The following is a 16,356-nucleotide window of genomic DNA, read 5'->3' as shown; positions in this document are numbered from 1 at the left end:
GTGTATGTGTGTATACTGCAAAATGTTTACCACAATAAGGTTAGTTAACAAATCCTGGTGGGGAGGGTATATAGCTCAATGGTTGAGTGCCGGCATGCTCGAGGCCTGGGGTTCAATCTGAAATACCTCCATTTATAAATAAATAAATAAACCTAATTACTTCCCCCCACGAAAAAGAAAAAAAAAAACAAATTTTTCACCTCACATAATTACCATTTTTGTTGCTGCTGTGGTAAGAACGTTTAAGATCTATAATCTTAGCAACTTTCAAGTATACAAGAGGATTGTTAACTATAGTTTCCATGCTGTACATTAGATTCCCAGAACTGACTCCTCTTATAACTGAAAGTTTGTATACTTTTTGCCTCTGGCAACCTCCAATACACTTCCTGTTTCTAAGAGTTTGGCTTTGTTAGATTCTGCATATCAGTAAGATTATTCAGTATTTTTCGTTCTCCACCTGAATACTTTCACTTAGCATAATGACCTCAAGTTTCATCCACGTTGTCACAAATGACAAGATTTCCTTCTTTTTGTGGCTGAATAATATTCCACCACATATATAACACTTTCTTTATCCACTCAACCATTGATGATGGATTTTGTTTCCATGTCTTGGCTATTGTGAAGAACACTGCAATGGAGAGGCCGCGCGCAACTGGGGTGCAGATATCTCTACCAGATAGTGACTTCATTTCCTTTGGGTACGTATCCAGACATGAGATTACTAGATCATATGGAACTTCTATTTTTAACCTTTTGAGAGACCGCCATAGTATTTTCCAGAGGGGCTACACCAATTTATATTCCCACCAAGAGCAGCACTTATCATTCGTACCTCTCCTTTTTGAAGTCTCCCTGAGTAGGGGTCTTGGAGCAGAGAACTAATGTAAAGTAAGTTGGGAACAGGTCATGGAAGGCCTTGAATGCCATGAGGAGCTGAAACTTACAGACCGTTTTTAAGCAGGCAAGTGATAAGATCTAGATGGTGTTTTAGGAAAATCAATCTGGTGCTGTGCAGAATAAATTAGAGAGCACAGTTTGGGCCCAGAAAAGTTAGAAGATTATTTCAGTAGTTCAGGATTGAGGAGATAAGAAGCCAGAGGTGGTATTAGGTTGCAATAAAAAAGAATGTGAGAAGTGTTGTAGAGGAAGATTCAACTGGACTTGGCAACTTACTGGATATGGAGGAAAGGAAGGGGAGTTGTCAAAGATCAGCCAGAGCTCCAAGTCTCCGTGACTGGGAGAACATTATTGTCATTCTTTCATGTATTTTTTTGGCAAACATGTATGAAGCATACAGTGAGCGCAGAGACGAATAGTTGAGAAATGCCTGTCTTTAAAAGCTCACAATCCAGCAGAAGATAAATGTATACTTATAACCAGGTAAAATGTGAAAGTGCCTTAAGAGAGGTACAAATGCCATTAGTGGCAGTGAAAGAACCACTGAGAGAAGTCAGGAGGACTAGCTGCACTGTGAGTGTGACTGCAAAATAGTATGTGCTCAATAAACAGTGGCATTTTGCATTTTCCACACCATCCAAGTGTGAGACCCACATAAAGATCTTCTGCTTCATTATATTCTGATGGTTGGGCTTGGAAAGGGTTGCCAAATCTCAGTATTAAAAATGCAACACATGCAGAGTCTGCTGGGAAGAGGAAGGGCTGAGTTGGGCATCAAGAGGAAAGCAGAATTTAGATATTGATGGATATTGCTGCTGGAATCCAACAAGGAAGGCCAGACACTGACTTCATAGAACCATAAGGCAGGAGGCAACATTTCATACATTTGCCCACTTCCTTGCTTGTTATGGTTCCCAAGAGGGTTCAAAAATGAAGGTGGGTGGAGAGAGGGAGAGACAATCAAATATAGCACATGACTGAAAAAGAGCTCGTCTTAGCAAGCTCATGTCAGAAAACCTCTTGGTACATCTTTATGGACCTTCAGCTCTCCTCCAGGCTCTGAAATGGTAAATTACTATTGACTCAGTTATTCAGTAACTGAACTGAGAATCCAATCTGTAGATTAACTGGTCCCTTTGCCTTCCCTTTTTTATTCTTCTGTCTGCCTTTGAGTCAATCCATTACTTGTTAAAACTTCCACCAGAGGTTGGGAGAAAAGACAATACTGAAACTTAAAAATTGGTTACTGTTAGAGAACGTGGCTAATGTGGCGACTGATGCTATCATACAACAAGTGATACAGCACATTTATTTTGTTGCGCTTTTTAGCACAAATTACTGTGGTTTAACTAACTTCACAGGAAAATGATCTCAGAACAGAGCATTGTTTTACTTAGTATTAGAGTGCCCTTAAACAAAATGGAAACTTCGGGCGCGTTAATAGAGTGCTGAAGCAGTAGAAGTTAGAGTTACTTGGACACCGGGCGGGGCGGGGCCGATCTACCGCTACCGGTTAAGAACAGATTTTCAACCAGTCACGCCCTTCTCAAAGATGGCCGCCCCCGCTTCCCTCCCTCAACATGGACATTTTTCAATTGCTTCCTATGAAGTTGAGGTTAATCTAATCCCGTGCTGCTTGCGTGACCAAAGTTAAGATGGCAGCCACATCCCTTCATAATTTACGGGTAGTGAAGTCATTTATTTTTCCCTCCTCGGTGAAAACAGTCACTTGCATCTGCCTCTTCCTTTTGGAGGCGTGGCTGCCAGGAGTTAAAATGGCTCCTCCCAGGGATGGATTTAATAGGGAGTGAAGCCGGGACGGTGAGGCGTTGCCCGGCCGCTTTTTGCTAGGCGTTCTGGCAGGCAGTTCCCTTTGCCCTTAGTAGACATGGCGCTGGCCAGCGTGTTGGAGAGGCCGCTACCCGTGAACCGGCGCGGGTTTTTTGGACTCGGGGGTCGTGCAGATCTACTGGACCTAGGTCCAGGGAGTCCCAGCGATGGGCTGAGCCTGGCCGCGCCCAGCTGGGGTGTCCCAGAGGAGCCAAGAATCGAAATGCTTCATGGAACTACCACCCTGGCCTTCAAGGTGCGGACCCAGCCGCCGCGCCGGGCTCAGTCCCGCGCGCCCGCGCCCTTCCTGGCCTCCCAGCCAGACCGAAACCCGCGGTGGTTGCGGCTGCGAAGCCCAAGCGGAGGCTCGGGCCTCCCACCCGGACTCCGGCGGTTTCGCTGTCTCATTGCCCCGGGGAAGCCTCGGTTCTTGCTCTGGCCGGAGAGGGGCGGGGGGCGGGCTGGGTAAGTGGGGAAAGGAGCATGAGGCTGCTTGGGTTGATTCCTAGGCGACTCCAGATTGCTCCTGTCCAGGAATGGTTAGGCCGCAGAAGTGAACACCGGCAGAGGGAAGGCTGTTGTAACCACCAAAGGTTTTGGGAACTGGGTGGCCCCGATAGGCCAGGGTAACCAACATGCTGTGGCTTGAGAGGGAAGGTTGATGGGAGGGAGCGCTTTACTAGGAGCCAGACTATTGGGATTCCTGGCTCAGCTTTGCAATAAGTATCTTTATGATCTTGGGCAAGTCTTTTGCTCTCGTTGAACCTGTTTCCTTAGCCGTAAAGTGAAGGTGATACTGGTTGTACCCATGCCAAGGGATTGATGTAAAGTTCTGGTGACACTAATATGTGGAAAAGTATGTTGTGAAGTATAAAACGGCAGAGACAGAGGTGTTCTGGGTTTGCATTGATGCATGGAGAAATGTCAAGGTGATGTTTTTGTGGTCTGATGTGGCCTGTTTTGTGTTTCCTCCCTCTGAACAGTTTCTCCATGGAGTCATTGTTGCAGCGGACTCTCGGGCCACAGCGGGTGCCTACATTGCCTCCCAGACAGTGAAGAAGGTGATAGAGATCAACCCCTACCTGCTGGGCACCATGGCAGGGGGTGCAGCCGATTGCAGCTTCTGGGAGCGGCTGTTGGCTCGGCAATGTCGAATCTATGAGCTTCGAAACAAGGAACGCATCTCGGTAGCAGCTGCCTCCAAGCTGCTTGCCAACATGGTGTATCAATATAAAGGCATGGGTCTGTCCATGGGCACCATGATCTGTGGCTGGGATAAGAGAGGCCCTGGTGAGTTAAGCTGCAACCACGTGATTCTTAGGCTGTCACTACAGAAGGAGGGCTTGGATGAACAGATGAATGAAAGAGCTTCTGTCAGTGCTGAGAATGTGTTGATTACTTCTCAGTCTTTCCTTCTCTTTGTTCAAGGAAGGACTGTAGTGTAGGAAAGGGTGCCGAGGTAGATCAGCTGCATCATTGACCACCTGTCTGACCTTAGGCAGGGTGCTTATTTGCTCAGGCTGTTAATCATCTGTGACATAGGTTCCATGAGTTAATACATGTAAAGCATGTAGTGTCTGGCACCTAATGTTTTTCCTTCCAGTCACCTATAAAACGGTAAGATCTGCAACGGTAAGTTGTTTGAGAATTAAATTGAGTAATAGACATAAAAATTCTACTCATTGCAGCCTAATAAAAATATAACATAATCCACATGTGCAATTTTAAATTTTTTAGTGGGCATATTTAAAAAGTGAAAAGAAATGGGTGAAATTAATTTTAACAATTCGTTTAATCCAGAATAACTAAAATACTATCATTTCGGCATATGTAGCCCTATTTCAAGTGCTTAGCTGCCACATGTGGCTGGTAGCTATTACATGGGACAGCGAAACTAAGTAACTACTCAAAAGTTAGTCATTTCTCTTCCCTTTTTTTCATAAGGAAGTCCTTGGCCTAGGAGGGGCCTTTGGGACACATCTCCTTTCCTTGCTTGATCGAATCACCTAGGTCCTGGTGTCATCTCTGAAAAGAAATTCCTTAGCCTGTTTTTCTTTCCAGTATATAAAAACCTTGCCAGAAAATTGAGTCTTGTATCTGATGTTAGTTTTTCTTCAGCCAGTTTTGAATCTCCCTTTAGTCAAGCTGGAATACAGCTCGTCACTTTCTGGATAATTTTCCCCTTTGATGCATGCTGGACCTCTCCAACTGGTTGCCTTTGTCATCAAATTCATATTTAAACTTCCAGCTCTCAAATACTTTCAGTGATTCTCTGTTAACTAATTCATCTCTCCTGTGCCCCACCAATCTACTTCCTACAGCAGGCAGTTGGAATTGATAAAAATTTTATTAAAATCTTCGTCTAAATTTTTGCCTATATCAGAGGTTGACTTAACTTTTTCATAAAGGGCCAAATAGTAAATATTTTAGGCTTGCAGGCTATATGTTTTTTGTCTCACCTACGTAAATGCTGTTTTAGCACAAAAGCAGTCACAGATAGTATATACACTAATGGATGCTGCTGTGTTCCAGTAAAACTTTACAAAAATAGGCAGTTGGCCTGACCAACTCTTGGTCTATACCAGCACTGTCCAGTAGAAATATAGTGTGAGCCATACATATAATTTTAAATGTTATGGTAGCCACGTTTTTAAAATTAAAAGGAAAAAAGGAAAATTAGTTTTAATAATATAATATATTTAACCCACTAGATCCAAAATATTATTCCAGCATATGGTACTAGCTTCATTTCAGATGTTCAGTAGTCACATATGGCTACCATAGTGGACAGTTCAGGTCTTTACAGTATGATTTAGAATGCTAAGCTTTATTCTACTCTGGAATGTATGCCTTGTCCCCTAGTTAGTCTAAACTCTGGGAGTTAGGATTGTTTTAAACATTATCTTCCACAGTGCCTGAAGTTCTATGCTCTAAGTCATTTGAATTATACTTGCTTTTTGGTTGTACAGAAGCAGACAAGGCTTCTGTAATGTTATTGTAATGTGAGGTGAGATGGGTGGTATATGTAAAATCCTGAGGTCTTAATGTTTAGTGTGATTTCTTTTTTATTTTTGGAGGGAGGTGTAATTAGGTTTGTTTATTTGTTTGTTTGATTTAATGGAGGTACTGGGGATTGAACCCAGGACCTCACACATGCTAAGTACATTCTCTACCACTGAGCTCTACCCTCCCCTCTAGTTTAATTTCTTCACCGTTTTGTTTTAAGTAACTTTGTGAAAGTGCTGTTTTCTTGTATTTCTGTTTGTCTCCCCTGGGTTTCAGGAGAATTGGGAAACTGTTGCCTTGGAGGATGAATTAGATGTCAGACGGGGTGGTCACTTTTCCCCGCTAACCTCATCTCTCTATACAGGCCTCTACTATGTGGACAGCGAAGGGAACCGGATCTCGGGGGCCGCCTTCTCTGTAGGTTCTGGCTCTGTGTATGCTTATGGGGTCATGGATCGGGGTTACTCCTATGATCTGGAAGTGGAAGAGGCCTATGATCTGGCCCGTCGAGCCATCTACCAAGCCACCTACAGAGATGCCTACTCAGGAGGCGCGGTCAACCTCTACCACGTCCGGGAGGATGGCTGGATCCGAGTGTCCAGTGACAATGTAGCTGATCTACATGACAAGTATAGTGGATCTTCCCCCTGAAGGAGGGTGGGTGTGGCTGCTTGCATTTCCTGGGCTGACTGTTGTTGGTAATGTGGATATAGCTCGCCATCCTCTAGTGAAGGGGTCCCTCGTTGTATCGATCATTTTCTTTAAAGCTCTGGTGCATTGACCTCTATGTGTTACCAGTTAATGAGCTGCTGCAGAAGTAATTATTTGTTTTACTTTCTTGGATGTTAACATTACACTACTTGACCTCAGCCCGTGTTGTGTCTTTTGTCCACACTGTCCCTCCTCCAAGCACTTTACAGTTAAATAAGCCAGGACAGTGGGAGGGAAGTGACTGTAATTACAGGAAACAGTGGTGTGAAGACATTGTCTAGTGAATACATTAACGTCCCCACTCATGATGCTAATAACGGAGAAGGAGAGAGAGGCAGGGAGGAGGGAGAGACTTCCCAATTCTGTTTGCAAAGAGATGAAAAGTTGATGAGGTGGAAAGATGCACAGGGCTGTACCAGGCAGAGCTGCGGAGGAGAAAGCTCTTCTCCTGTGGTGGGGGAAGGGAGGCCAATGCTACATGCAGGGCAGAAGAGGGTGAACCAGTTAGGAAGGTAAACCATTTGGGCTTTGACCCTGGGAAGAGGGCAAAGAGGTATGTGTGAAAGCAATAGTGACCACTAGGTTGGTGATCCTTGTCCTTTTGGCCCTCCAGTGTGTTTGTGTGGGAGATGGAGATGATGGTGGACTTACAGCCTCCTGGGCAGGAAGCAATACCAAATTGTCACTGGAAAGTGTGGGTGGGGAAGAGGTCCTGCTGAGAGCAGAGAGATGGCTGATTTATCACACCCAGCACTGAGGGGCTTCCCAAGCCCCGTGGCAGCAAATGGCAAGGCCTTCTGTTAAAGAGAAGACCTTGTCATAGGGGAGATGGAGGAGGTTGAGAGAAACCTTCAAAAAATGGGAGAGGGAGGCATAAACAACACTGCTTTGTATTGATTTGCAAGAAGGGAGAAAGTGATTGGTGAGGGTGACAACACAGTGTCCTGTTTTGAGGCTGAGGGGTTGGGCAGGGTCATCCACAGAAACTGAGGGGTAAAGCCTCTTGTCCCCCACACCACAGCTACCTTCCCTTCTCGCACCTTCCCTCCCCCCATCAGCCTCTCACCGTCTGTATTGATTGATGAGGGCTGTCGGCCAGGAACTGATCGAGGCTCGTTAATTGCATTTGTCAAATGCAGGGAAATTGGGAATTAGTGAGATCGGAGAAGGGAGTTTGGAAAACAAATGACTCTCATACCTGAGGAGATTCATTTTGCTGAAAAGTGCCTCCACTGCCCCTGGAGTCGGGGAGTTGCCAGCATGGACCTGGACCTGTTCGACAATCAGCAGGCAGGAGCCACGCAGCAGCCCCCTTCTGTGCAGCCTTCAGCAGGTGCCTGGCTATGACAGGGTACAGACAGTTGTCTTCCTCTCATTTAGGACAGTGGTTTGCAGAACTTTTAAAAAACTAGAACTAAAAAAAAAAAAAAAAAAAAAAATTCAGAACATTTTTTAAAAATGAATTCTTAAGAGAAATCCCAACCCCTGGAAGAAATCAAATCAGACTGAAGTCGAGTTGAGGGTCTAGTGCCTCAGCCTCCAGCCATTTCCCACACATACTCCATACATACACATACTCCCTGGGACTTCTTAGAACCCCAAGGAACACAATTTGAAAATAACTGCCATAGGAAATAACCTTGAGGGTGAAAAGAGCTGAAGACTGGAATTCTTTTATAGGACCCCAGAGAGCATAAGACTCCGTGGTCTCTTAGCCCATGACAGAAAATTTAGTCTGGAGAGAACAGATTATCTGGAAACAATACTATCCTTGCCCTGTTGCTGTCTCACACCTGGCTTTGCAGTGGGCTAGCTGTTTAATGTAAATACCTCTTCTGCACTGGCTGAGCCTATGTTCAGGCAAGAAGACATACAACCTACAGTCCCGTGTTTTGGCATATCCCTGTGTCTCTGCCTTCCTAGATCCTGGATAAGAGAAAGACTCGCTCACTGGAAAAGGTCAATTTGTGGTGGGTTTTCTGGAAAAGTAGAGCGGAGGTGGAGGAAAACTGCAGGTCTCTAGGCCCAATGATACCCACCCTGCAATCGCAGTTTCTTGACGCTGGGACTGGTGGGGAGCTGGCTTTGCAGTGATGTTCTGTGTCTCTGCTTGTGTGGGGATGATGGATGCTGCATGGCATTGGAGAGATGCTGTTGAGTGGAATGTACCAGTTCAGGGACTCCCATCAGATTCATTTCCCAGTGCAGTCCTCTTGACAAAGGATGATGGAAAAGAAATTGCCTTAAATAGCTGGAAGATTAATTTCACTCAACAGTTCCCAGGCATCCAAGGGCCAGGGCTTTTTAAGTGATGTCTGACAATTTCTCCTCCTTCCACAGATAGCTTAGTAACACCAAAATCTGACTCCGGGTAGGTGATGGGACTAATCTGATTAAATAGAGACCAAACACTCCCAGGGGTCCCAAGCTTTCTCTTGCTGGTAGGGGATGCTGTGGGGTTGAAGACAGGTGAGCCTCTGGCATCTCCACACCAGGCAAGGGAAGGCTACAGGGAGTAGCAGTGCCCCCATGGGGTGAGTAGAATGTCCATGAAGGAAGGCAAAAAGGTAGGTGAGGACATGGGGAGGAGGGAGGAAGGACTTAGTTAAAGCAAATCAGGGACTGAAGCCTGATAGTTACTGAGTGTTGCCTCTTTGGGCAAAACCAGAAGGTCAATGTCTCTTGATATCCTCCTCAGCTAGCAAATGAGAAAACTGTCAAAGCCATTTCGGGAGTGGAAAGTTACATCCTTTGAGGTGAAATAAAACAACTGATTTATTCTGGTCCACGGGTTCTGTATGGTCTGTCAGGGGAGAGAGCAAGAGGTGGATGGAAAGGCAGTAAAGTAAAGAAAGGTGGAGGGAAACTGGGGGAGCACTGGCTGGTTGGGTCAATGATGATTTTACATGAGCACATGTGATTTGTTGAGTACAGTTAAGTATTTCATTTTCTGTTTGTTTTGATTGTTCTGTTAAGAGCCCCCCCTACTAGGGCTCCAGCAGTAGATTAGGTGCTTTGAAACTGACTAGCAGCAGTAACCTCAAGACAGGATTAAGAGCATTATGATTTAAAACATACGTATATGGCAACCAAGCATCTCTGCTGTTTTTTTTTGTTTGTTTTCCTGTTTGTTTTTAAAATTCTAGCTCCCCTTTAGGAAGCCAGAATCATACTGGGAAAGCTTTAATTATAACGGGCAAGAGGAGAGAGCAAACCCAGCAATCAGAACTGCCCTGATCAGCAGCTGCTCCCACCCGCTGCCTGACCCAGGCCGCCCAGCCCCCTTCAGCCTACTGTCCACATGCATCCCTGCAGTGCACCCCAGGCCTGGCCTCAGAGCCAAGTTCTTGCTTCCCAGGGCTATGCCCCACTGAAGCATTTCAGTAACAACTATTTCTAAAATGTCCCATTCGCGGTTGTTAATGGGTCAGGCAGAAGAAATTCTACCCACGTCAGCTTCTTGGGTTTATTTAACCCAACTCATTTCTCCCTAAAGCTTTGCCTCTGCATTAGGTGCCAAGCCTAACTTGACGCTTAACCCTTTATGACCCAGACTTAGCTGTCATCAGCCATGAACATCCAACCCAGTTTATTTGAAAGGAAATAAAGACACCTTGGGTTCAACCTCTTCTAATGCCCACCCCGCAACTCCCCTGCCACCTCCTCTCAGGCTGCGCCTTATTTCCATTCTCCCTTTGCTTGATTTCATGTTTTCTCACTGCTCTCTCTTTATAAAAATTCCCTTTTCTTCCCTCTGCAGAATTTAAATAAAACCTAATCAATCAATAAACCAAGTGCTGCTTATGGACTTTAATGTAACAAGAAAAGGTTATCTCTAGCTGCAGGGTACCCAAAAAGCTAGTATTACAGAGGGAAACACAGATGGACTGTGAGAAAGTGAGCTAGAGAAGACAAGAGACAAATGAGAGACAGAAGCAGAAAAGCAACTCCTGGATAGCAAGAGTGAGACTGAGCTAAGAGGAGAGGGAGAGATGGACGGGGCAGAGAAGATGGATGGAGACATTGATGGGCAGAGCTGGACTGTGAGGAGGGTGGGTCAGGGAGTGGGAAGGGGACTCCGAAGGACAGTGACAGAGAGAGTGGACAGAGAAATAGGGAGGAAGGAAGAGGCTAGAAGCTAATGCGCAGTGAAACATGTCCCCCTGGAGACAGATCATTTCTCCAGCCATACATAATGCACACGTGCCCCTCTGCGTGCTGCCCCTGTACTGTCACAGTCAGTTACATTCTGCAAGACTCTCCCCATGTCCACCCTGCTTGTGCAAGATTGGAAAGAAGGTTTGGGCTCTCTCAGAACCACCTTCTCAACCCCGCCGGGAAGACAGAAAAGTAGAAACCTCTTTCATAAGAGGAGCAGGGTAAGTGAGGCAGGATCACAGATTCAGTACCTTTTAATGTTTTATTTTTAGGTTCGCAAAACAGACATTCCAAGCTTCCCTGTACATACAGAGTTTCACAATGCACAGGCCCTTTTCTCATGGCAGCTCATCTGGAGTGGTGATGTGCAGGGTTGTCTGTTTGGAGGGAATCCCCTGAGCACCAGGGTTCCGTGGGAGGGCTCATAATCACTCTGTTTCTCTTGAGTCTTGAGACTGCACTCACAGCTTAATCTATAGAAAAGAAAGCAGTGGAGCATTTTAAACCAGAACAACAGATTAAACATAGTCCTACATCTCTAAGTACCCTCCAAAAGAGAAAATGCACATAAAGGTGAACCAGGCTTGAGTCAATAGAGCCCACATGTGGCCCTTGACTGTATGCGCTACATCCAAGAGCATCTATGTAGGGTCTCTGGTTGTTTCATGACGTCTGTCTTCCTTTTCAGTTAAACACTCGCTATACTATTCTTTTTGTTTATTCCCCAAGGTCTAACGTGGTGCAGGCTACTCATTAGAGATAATGTAATAAGTGTATTTTTAATGAATGAAGGAAGGAAGGATTTCACTATGGTGTCTTTATGCCAGTGATTCTTACCCTTCTAAGCACTGTGACTCTCTATTACTGTTAAATTTCAAGATGCTATTTTCTGCTCTTAGACATACTATGAAGCATTACATTAATGTTTAAATTAAGACAAAGTAAGATTGCTTTCTTTCAGAATTTTTTAAAAATGTTATGCCACCCCCTCCTTATAAATGACAATGAAGTGTCATAAAAAGCAGTTTTGAGGTGGAGGATATAGCTCAGCAGCAGAGTGCACGCTTAGCATGCACAAGGTCCTGGACTCAATCCTCAATACCTCCGTCAATATAAATAAATAAACCAAATTACCTACCCCCCCGATAGATGAAATAATTGGGGGAAAAAAAAAAGACCCTAGACTGCTTAAAAAAAAAAAAAAGGCAGTTTTGAGACACATTCCTGCCCATTCACACTCTGCCTGGATCCTGCAGTCCTGTCGTCTTCCTCTGCCAATGGCAGGATTCGTTTCACACAAAATACGGTCAGCTCCTGCAAAACCGAGCTCCAGCTATATCTCTGTAGGTCATCTCCTTCAGCATATTTTGTTTAAATTTTGTTTTCTCTTCCGTCCATGGGCAGAGGCTTAGGGAAGACCCAAGCCTGGTTCCTGGATGTCAGGTACATGAGTGAGTTGCTCTTTACCAGGGAAGGACTAATTGACTAATCGTTGATGGTAAAAGGGAGTAACTTGTATCATCAACTCCACACCCAAAAATGAAGAGAAGCCACTTTTCTTTGGGCTTTGGTTTCCTTCAAAATCTAGAATTGTTGCCACTTGGTTTTTTCTTCCACCTATTCAAACAAAATGCCTTGACATCCTAGGTGGTGTTCGTTAACGTGCACTTTGGAATTCTCTGAAGCATTATAACAGAGTTCTAAAATAAATCAGAGAATCTCAGAGTCCATGAGACCATTTCCTTGTCTTGAGAAAGGGCTGAATCTAAATATCTAAAGCAAAAAATTTTATCCATTTTTAAATTTTGAAATGCTTCAAAACTTCAGAAAATTTGAAATAGTACAATGAATACCCATATACCCTTCATTTACATTCACTAATTGTTATTTTGCCACATTTGCTTCATATCTATCTATCCATTTATTTATTAATAAATATTTTACTGAAAAAAAAAGTATTTTACTGAATCATTTGAAAGTTACAGAGATCATGACACTTTACCCCTAAATGTGTCTCCTTAAGAACTAAGATACTCCCTTACAAAACTACAGTACCACTATCACACCAAGAAATTTAACATTACTATGGTCATATTATCTAATATCCTGTCTGTATTCAGATTCCCCGACTGGCCCAATAATGTCCATTATACTTTTTTTCCCCTGATCCAGGATTCAATCAAGGCTCACACATCACATTTAATTATCATATCTTTTCAATTACCTTTAATTTAGAATAGGCCCTCATATGTGAATGTGTCTTTTATGACATTTATACTTTAAAGAGTACAGACCATCATTTGTCCTGTGCAATCTGGATTTGTCTGATGCTTTTCTCTTAATTAGATTCAGGTTAAACATTTTTAGCAAGAACATTGCCTGGGCGATGCTGTGCACGTCCCATTGCGCTGCCCCTGGAGGCACATAAGGTCAGTTTGTTTCATTATCAGTGATGCTGAAGTTTGTCTGCTAGGTTTCTCCAGTATAAAGGTATATTTGCTCTTTGTAATTAATTAGTAATTAATTAACTCTAATGATAAGTAGAATGATTATTTGAGATCATGTGAATATCCTGTACTCCCACAATCTTGCACCCATTGGTTTTAGCATCCACTGATGATTCTTCCTCAATCAGTTTTGGCATTGGTGATTGCAAAGTTGGTTTTTCAAATTCTGTCATTCCGTTGTTTTTTTTTTTAACTTTCTGTTTTTGAAGTATAGTTGATTTACAATGTTGTATTCGTTTCTGGTGTACAGCATAGGGATTCAGTTATACATATACATACATTCTTTTTCATATTCTTTTTCATGACAGGTTACCACAAGCCATTGAATATAGTTCCCTGTGCTATACAGTAGTCAAATTCTGTCATTTATTCTGCCTACGTTAGCTGGCATCTATCTTTCTTCTCCTCTTTGTCCTCTTTCTTTGCATTTATCTATCTATAATTTTTTATTTTATTGCATTTTGATTTGTTGTATTTATTCTTTTTTACTGGTCTTTAAAGCTGTTTATACAATTTATTTTGCACGTAATAATTAGTCCAATTCCTAACTTTTTTATTTTAAAATCTAATCTGCCTTCACACCTGCTACAACATAAAGCTTTTTCATCACTCTTCCTGGAGTACTATTCCCTGCTGCCTGCCTCTCTTCCTTCTCTTTTCCTTTGCATTATCTTCTACCTTTCTGTAACCTCTTTCAAATCCCAACTCTCACAGGTACTTCCCTCTCCAGTGTCTCTGAGGACACGTTCCTGACTGGCTCCAGGATTTCCTTCCACTACTGTTCTCAAATGTTCTCGGGTATAGTAATGAATGACTGTCAGGAACAACGTCCCGGCCTCACGCCAGGGGAAGTTAGATTCTACTGTATGGGGAGGCCCCTCTGGGATCTCACTAAACAGAAACAGCTTAAAATACTAAAGAGATCTGCTTGATTCAAAGCTAAATAAGTAGCTTTTCCTCAATCGACAAGTCATCTGTGAAATTTAACATTTGAAATCTCAAATGCTTTAGAATTTAAACATGTAATTTTATTTTAGATGGAAAAGGTACATTTTTTCGCTATTCTCATTACCTTATAGCACAAAAATGGTTTACTCAAATTTTCTACCAAATATTCCCTTGTGACCATTAGGGGAAAAAAAGAAACTTAAAAAGAAATGGCTTTTCCATCTTAATTCTGACTTTGTAAAAATGGACTCACAATTAAAGATACATCCCAGGAGATGTTGTATGGGGGTTATGAGCATCCTATTGATGATCAGAGGGAAGACAGCTTGTCTTTCATGGACTCAGAACAAGAGAGCACAAGAGGATAACATAGGGAGGCAGAGTGGATTTTTTTTTTATGCAGTATTTTATTTATTTTTTTAATAGAGGCACTGGGGATTGAACCCAGGACCTCATGCATGCTAAGCATGCGCTCTACCACTGAGCTACACTCACAATGCAGAGTAGATTTCACTTTAGGCAGAGAATAATGAATGGTCAAGGGTGCAGGTTCTGGAGTCAGGAGACCTGGATTCAAGTTCTGGCTCTACCATTTAATGAGCTCCATGACCTTGAAGTAAGTCACCTTCCCTAAGTCTCAGTTTTGTCATTAGTAAAAGAAGCAATATAATAGTATTTATCTCATGGACTTGATTAAATGAAAGAGACTGACTGGCATCAAGTAAACCTTCAATAAATGTTGATTATAATAATCATCAACAATTCTGTTTTCCCTTCATCCTAACATTTCTGAAAATGATCACCTGTTCACTTGAGGGTAAGAGATGTCCTAGTATGTTCCTACCAAAAGTTAATGTTTTCCTAGTGACTTCCTGGCTGGCTTGTATTGTTTTCTTTTTTTTGTTGTTTTTAATTAATGGAAAACATGGGAAAGGAAACACAGAAAGTCTATAACTCTTAAGAATATCAACACTTCCACCTTATTTACATGTAACAAGCAAAGCTGTTGCCTGGGTTACCACCTAAGCCTGGGTGCTGCTAGGGCAAAAACAACAACTGGAGGCAATAAGCCTTTCTGCTGAGAACCAGATCCTACCAAGAGCATCCTGGACTTTGAGAACCAAAAGGTGAATGGAGGAGGCCTGGGTGACTGTGAAATTTGGGGGGCTGAAAAAGCAGCTGGCTTAGGGGTCCAGGTCAGCCACCTATTTATTGGCCATGGGACCTTGTAGTAAGCTCTCTCTGGTATCTGTATCTTATAAAATGGGGATGCCAATAACTTGCCTAAGACTGATGCAGTCACATTATCTAATTTCATACATTTCATTTACCATATTCAGTTTTCCCCAGTTATCCTGGTAGTGTCCATTATAGTTTTTTTTCTCTGACCCATATTCAATCAAGGATCATATTTTGTATTTAGTGATTAAGTCTCTTTCTCACCTTTGTGTGTGGCTTCATTACATTAGTATTTTAGAAGTGTTCAGGCCATTTATCTTACAGAACGCTGTGAGGACGAAATCAGATAACAATATGTTTTAAAGCTGTGCCATTGAGCCAGTGGGACATAGCGGTTAAGAAGTTGGGTTATAGAGATAGATTTTCTGGGTTCAAGTTCCGGGTCTACCTCTTACTAGCTGTTACAAGCTTAGTCAAATGACTATAACTCTCTGTGCGTTAGTCCCATCTGCAAAGTGAGGATAATGACAGTACCTATCCTCTACCGTGGAGATGAAATACGTAAATACATGTAAAGTGTTCCCAATAGCCCCTGCACAGTGAGTGCTCATGAACTGTTAGTTACTATAGAAGGCAAATTCTTCCTGTGGGATCTGAGTTTCAAAATCCGTGTCTTTGCTAGAAAAAAATTCACTCATTTAATTACAAATGATATTTTTCAGTGCTTACTAAATGTCTGTAAAGCCACCTGCAGCAGTAAGAATCAAAAAAATAGTTCCTGAATGGAAAAAAGAAGTTTAAGATATGTTTGATCTCAAACAGTTTACTAGTAGCGAATTACTGAAATATGTGGACCAATCAAGGTAGAGTTAAGCACTGCTAAACTGAGTAAGCATGAAGTTCACTCTGATGGGAGAAGAGAGTAGGAAGTGATATGTTTGACTGAAACAGCTGAAGAATGGATAAAAACTGACTAGTCAGAGAAGAGGAGACAGCGTTACTCCAGGTAGCTGAGACCACCTGAACAAAGGAATAATATGGGGGTGAAGAGGTGAGGGCAGTGGGAACTAAGTAGAAACAGGGGCCAGGGACCAGATTCGAGTAGTTTAAAATC

The 16,356-nt window shown here is 42.9% G+C and overlaps 1 protein-coding gene across 1 annotated transcript; it reads left to right on the top strand.

The window, feature by feature from the left end:
* Nucleotides 1–2,436: 2,436 nt before the first annotated feature.
* PSMB5 (proteasome 20S subunit beta 5) lies at nt 2,437–6,608 on the top strand. The gene is made up of 3 exons (XM_006217236.2): nt 2,437–2,989; nt 3,717–4,023; nt 6,104–6,608. Exons 1-3 carry the CDS (start codon nt 2,792–2,794, stop codon nt 6,388–6,390), a joined length of 792 nt encoding a protein of 263 aa, XP_006217298.1. The 5' UTR covers nt 2,437–2,791; the 3' UTR covers nt 6,391–6,608.
* The last annotated feature ends 9,748 nt before the right edge of the window (nt 6,609–16,356 follow it).

This window comes from Vicugna pacos, chromosome 6 (genome assembly GCF_048564905.1).
Source record: "Vicugna pacos chromosome 6, VicPac4, whole genome shotgun sequence".
In the NCBI taxonomy this organism is placed as follows: Eukaryota; Metazoa; Chordata; class Mammalia; order Artiodactyla; family Camelidae; genus Vicugna; species Vicugna pacos.
This window is presented reverse-complemented; position numbering and strand designations above follow the sequence as displayed.